This window comes from Octopus bimaculoides, chromosome 4, assembly GCF_001194135.2.
Source record: "Octopus bimaculoides isolate UCB-OBI-ISO-001 chromosome 4, ASM119413v2, whole genome shotgun sequence".
In the NCBI taxonomy this organism is placed as follows: Eukaryota; Metazoa; Mollusca; class Cephalopoda; order Octopoda; family Octopodidae; genus Octopus; species Octopus bimaculoides.
Genome location: NC_068984.1, coordinates 127,235,226 through 127,240,843, shown reverse-complemented (window position 1 = coordinate 127,240,843; position 5,618 = coordinate 127,235,226). Strand labels below are relative to the sequence as shown.

At 40.5% G+C, this 5,618-nt stretch overlaps 1 protein-coding gene across 1 annotated transcript in view; it reads right to left on the bottom strand.

Moving 5' to 3' along the window:
- LOC106871171 (ATP-binding cassette sub-family D member 2) overlaps positions 1-3,015 on the bottom strand; it is a 44,288-nt gene extending 41,273 nt beyond the window's left edge. The window contains exon 1 of the mRNA XM_014917501.2: positions 1,731-3,015. Within this exon, the coding sequence (XP_014772987.1) occupies positions 1,731-2,591 (861 nt within the window). The 5' untranslated portion in view covers positions 2,592-3,015. The remainder of the gene's footprint in view (positions 1-1,730) is intronic.
- Positions 3,016-5,618: the final 2,603 nt, after the last annotated feature.

Genomic DNA, 5,618 nt, shown 5'->3' with positions numbered 1-5,618 from the left:
ATATATATATACGACGGGTTTCTTCCAGTTTCCGCGTACCAAATCCACTCGCAAAGCTTTGGTTGGCCCGAGGCTGTCGTAGAAGAAGACACATGCCCAAGGTGCCACGCAGAGGGACTGAACCCGGAACCATGTGGTTGGAAAGCAAGCTTCTTACCACAAAGCCACGCATGCGCCTAACTAAATCCTACAAAACAGTGCCACAGCATGGTCACACTCCAATGACTGAAACAAGTGAAAGATGAAATATATATGCATACACATACATATTCACAGGCATAGTACACACACACATATACATGTATGTACAAATGTGTGTGTGTGCGCGCGCGCCTTGCCACGAGGCCTCAACTCCTTAGTGAAATCGTGAGCGGCGTGTGACACGGAGCATGTCTTAGGCACTTTTATACCTGTTGAAGCCTATCTCTCTCCAGATCTGATATTGATCTTAGCCAGATCTGACCACACCCGATTTCCTATGAAAAGACAGATAGAAAGAGAGAGATATAGAGCAAATAATCGACCTCGGTCGGAATTGAACACAGCGCAGAGAGCCGGAATAATTACGACATAACAACCTATCGGTCTGCCAATTGGTTGCCTACACACACACACACACACACACACATATATATATATATATATATATATATATATATACACACGCGCTTACAGACGCATATATCACATATATTCACATGCATCACAATGATTACGCATACATACATACATACATATACATACATAAAAATTTTGTTATTTCTATACACCATAAAGTAACTATGTTGCTACTCTAATGTTTTGTGTTCATGTTCAACGTATGAGGGCACAGATCAAGAAACATAATGCATATCTACAATATGGCAGAATTAAAGTACCCCAGGGGATCGTTTTACATATTAAATACAAATACAGTTGGGTCTCGTACTAAATGTAACGCAGCGAGTTCAAATCTCAGCGATTATTAAACATCACTAGGGCTGATGGATGGTAGAAACGGATAGAAAGCTTTGAGGTACATAGCTCCATCAGATCTCATTTTAATGTTTACATACTGTTGGGGTTAATTGTACTTTTCCCCAGTCCAAAGATTATTAATGCAAATAAAATAAGTTCGATCTTATCCACTGCACTCATTTCCTAAATGTGGTTTTGTGTTTATATTATAAATTTATATTATTGTTGTTTATTATTGATATTTTTCTTAAAGAATGAAAGTGACGTCGTAAAACTGTAAAATAACAGAAAAAAGAGATCCCAAGAAAAAGCTTGGTGAGTTCGATCTTCTGGTTTACTATCCCTGAGAGTGAAGAGATGAGAACAGGGAATTATTAACTAGTCTGATGATCCGGTGTTCGGTGGGTGGGGACATCATCACTGTCGTCATGACAGTATAGGAGGAAGCATTTTTTTTTTTAGAAAACCCATTTGAATCAATGAAACTAGTGGTCGATATTAGTCATAAATGGGGAACAAAATACAACAGATAAATGCGTTCAATATACATGACAGCAGCACGTAGGTGTTTATATTTCAGTAGGTTTGTTATCAAGGAATTACTGCGTAGAAGAGATCTCCTTTTAACCCCCGACAGTGGTGGGTTTGGAACATTTAATTTGGAACCTAATAGTGTCACACAGTATCATGGGTAAGGGCGGCGGGTTTTGAACTGAGAACGTAGCTAACGACGTAGAAAATTGAATAATAAAAGCAGAGGGGGTTAAACTTACCTTGGCTGTAACACAGACGACGACGATAGCCACTAATGTTGGTATCCTGGAGCTTGCACCACGGTTTCTGGCTAGTTTATAAAGAGTAAAAGTCATGATAGCTACGTCCAGTAAAGGTTTAGTGAGGTGAGAATAGAGGTGAGCAAGTGACTGGCTGAACACATTGATGTCATCTGTGAGACATTGGTCAGCGTTGGTCAAGCGACAGTCCAGGTTACTGACACGGTAGTAGGTTTGGTTGTGGAAATATTTCTGGTAGGAATAATCTACCAGCCGGGTACGAAGGGCAAGAGCAAGCTTGCTCTCCACAAACCTTATAAGACTGTTGACGAATGTGGCAGGTATGGCGATGCCGATCCACTTAGACAACTGCAACATGAACTCAAAGGCGTCTTTCTGTACTATTGTCTTCACAATCTTACCATCCAGAGATGCAACGTAGATAGTCAGGAATGTCCGACAGATTAAAGACAAGGTATGTAAAGAGAGTATTCCGAACTCTTTTGTCCATATTCCCGGAATAACAATCTTCAGCAAGAAACGAATTTGATCAAAAAACACTTTGTTTACAGCTGGAGATTTTTTTGAACGAATAGTTCGATTTGTTCGTGGAATGTTTTCTTCTGCTTCTTTTTTGTCCTTTACAACAGCTTGGTCTGCCGCTGTTGAAGATAGCTGAAGGTTTACATTTGAAGTCCCCTTTCGTCGAAGAACGTCGAAAATGTGGGGACATTTCTTGGCTCCATAGACAGCCGCTGCGATCAGTAAACAGCCTGCTAGTGTCGCCTTTTTGGTGCCTTGTTTCCGACTGAAGTTAGCGACAACACTGGACTGAGAAAGGAACTTCGATATCACTGTCATTCTCCTAACATAACACAAAATAATAATGAATAAAAGAAAAAAAATGAAGAAACGAAGTCCCTCACTCCAAGTGTTTGTCTTCCCCCGCTTTCACTACTAATAACTACAGAGTACCTTAGCCATTGTTATTGTTTTGCTCCGATTGTTATTGAGAGTGTAAGTGATGACAAAAAGGACTAAGTTGAAGGGAAGAAAACATGGTTATGGAGGCCAGCCAGTGGACGTAAAGATGATCGACATTACTAGAGAAAACGTAAAAGAAAAAGAAGTAAAGATAGAGCAAAAGGGCAGCAGTGTGTTATTGTATATCTACCACTACGGCTACCACTACAACGACGAAAGCTGCTGCTGCTGCTGCTGCCACTATAGTGATTGCTGCTACTACTACCACTACGGCGCTTGTTGCTGCTGCGGCTGCGCTTGTTGTTGCTGCGCTTGTTGCTGCTACGACTGCTGCTGCTGCGCTTGTTGCTGCTACGACTGCTGCTGCTGCTGCTGTCACCGTTGTTGCTTCCGTACGTTGCTGTTTCGTCTGTTGCTGCTGCTGCTGCGATCGCCGATGCTGCGGCTGTTGTCGCTGTCACTCATGGTGTTTTGAACGGTAGAAATGGCAGTCGGGGGCAACGTGTTCAATTGTCTGACCTAGAAGGAATGATATTGTTACATCTTCATCGCTCTGTCTGCAAACATACATACATGTACACCAGTATGAAAAAATTTAAAAATTGTCACAAATTTCCCCAATTAGAAAACAGGGCCCACAGTCGAAAATACACAACTGCTGTGCTTGTACACAGGTCTTTAAATGAATATTTACACGCTATTAGGGCTGCGAGCTGGCAGAATCGTTAGTACGCCGGGCAAAATGCTTAGTGGCATTTGGTCTGTCTTTGCGTTCTGAGTTCAAATCCCGCTGAGATCAACTTTGCCTTTTGAGGGTCGATAAAATAAGTACCACTAGGGGTCGATGTAATCGACTAACTGCCCTTCCCCGAAATTACTGGCCCTGTGCCAAAATTTGAAATCAGTATTTACACGCTTGGACGTGCGTGGCCTAGAAGTTAGGATCTTGCACCCATGATCGTAAGATTGTGGTTTCGCTTCTTGGATCGAGCAACGTGTTGTATTCTTGAGCAAGACTCTTCGGTTTACGTTGCTCCAGTCCACTCATAGGCAAAATGAATCATTCTGCGACGGACCGGCGTCCAGTCCAGTCCAGTGGGTGGGGAATATATACGTCACAGAAGCCGGAAAACCGGCCTTATGAGTCTGTGGCTCAGGAGGGGAGGGACCGTGAGAAAATGTTTGTCACCGATTCATTTTTTTCTTTTTCTTTTAGCTTATGTCTTATCTTCTCTGCAGGTACATATATGAATCTGTGTTGTTGAATTGTAATTTTAATTTCGACAAAACGCAACAATGAAACAAACCACTAGGAGAAAATATCGATATTTATTTGTAGACAAGTCATCAGCTGGTATATTATGTCGGAAGTCCAATCAAATAACAAGTTCGAATTTTCTGTGTTAATTAATCATTAAACTGTGTATAATAGTGAAGATGGGGCTGTTATATCGATGGCAGAACCTTAATTGTTGTTTATCGATTTAGCAAAGTTAATGGCCCTAGTAAAGAGAGGAAGTGAAATAGAAGAATAGTATTGTTTTTAAATAATAAATTGTACGAATTTGATATTATTCCAAGAAATGGGAATAAACGATTCTGTGATTTCTTGCGTATTTGCCATGGATAATGTCGGTGACAACTTAATTTTAATGGTTATTTGGTCAAGAATAGAATTACTAAAATTTCCCTTATGTTTTGCAGGAAGTTAGCTTCGAAAAAAAAAAATATCCAGGCTTTTGTGTGTGTGTGTGTCTGTTACTCAGATTTCAAGTTCCCGTTCGTCGGACTATAATTATTAAGTTTTTTATAATTTGCATTGTTTTGGCTTTAAAAAAATTTTAAAACATGTAGCTGTGTGGTAAGAAGCTTGCTTCCCATGATTCCGGGTTCAGTCCCGCTGCGTGGCACTTCGGGCAAGTATTTTCTACTATAGTCACGGGCCTACCAAAACCTTATGAGTGGATTTGGTAGACGGAAACTGAATGAAACCTGTCATATATATATGTGTGTGTTTCTGTCTGTTTGTCCCCCCACCCAACCACCGCTTGACAACCGGTGCTGGTATGTTTGCATCCCCGTAACATAGCGGTTCGGCAAAAGTAACCGATAGAATAAGTACAAAACTTTACGGAGTAAGTATTGAGGTTGATTAATTCAACTAAAAATTCAAAGCAGTGTCCCAGAATTGCTGCAGTCTAATGTCTAAAACAAAAGATAGAAGATATATTACATACACACACACGTGTCCGTGTATTATGAAGTAAACAGTGCGTAACAGGGAGGGGGAAACAGGAGAATGAAATAGATAAATAAAGGAAAAGATAAGGGCAGTTACGTGAATAGACACAGGCATAAATAAGCCAGCTAATAGTATATGTAAAAACATTATAGACTATCTTCAAATATCACATAACTCGCCGAGTACGGAAGGCTGTTTTCATTGATGTCTATTAGATCAGGGGTTTTCAAATTGTGGTCCGCGGACCACAGGGGGTCCGCAAGGACAAGACGGGGTCCGTAGACAGCAAATACTTTTTATGGCAATTTGATTTTATATGTTTTTTAATAGAAATCTTTTAATTGACAAAAAACCTATTTGTCAAATACTGTTAAATAAATAAATGTAAAAATATATGTTATTTTAAGCAAATATTTATGTATAAATTTCATAAGCGTTTATAAGGGGGTCCCTAAGGTAAAGCCTGAAATATAAAGGGGTCTGCAAGTCAAAAAGTTTGATAACCCCTGTATTAGATAACTCACTGAACCGGCACACCTACATAAGGGTACTACTAAAGCAGCACGGTCCCGAACGCGCAGTCGCGCGTCCGCACTAGCTAGTCTTGAGTGGTCGATCCTAACCCTAACCCTAACCCTGTCCCTAACCCTATCCCTAACCCT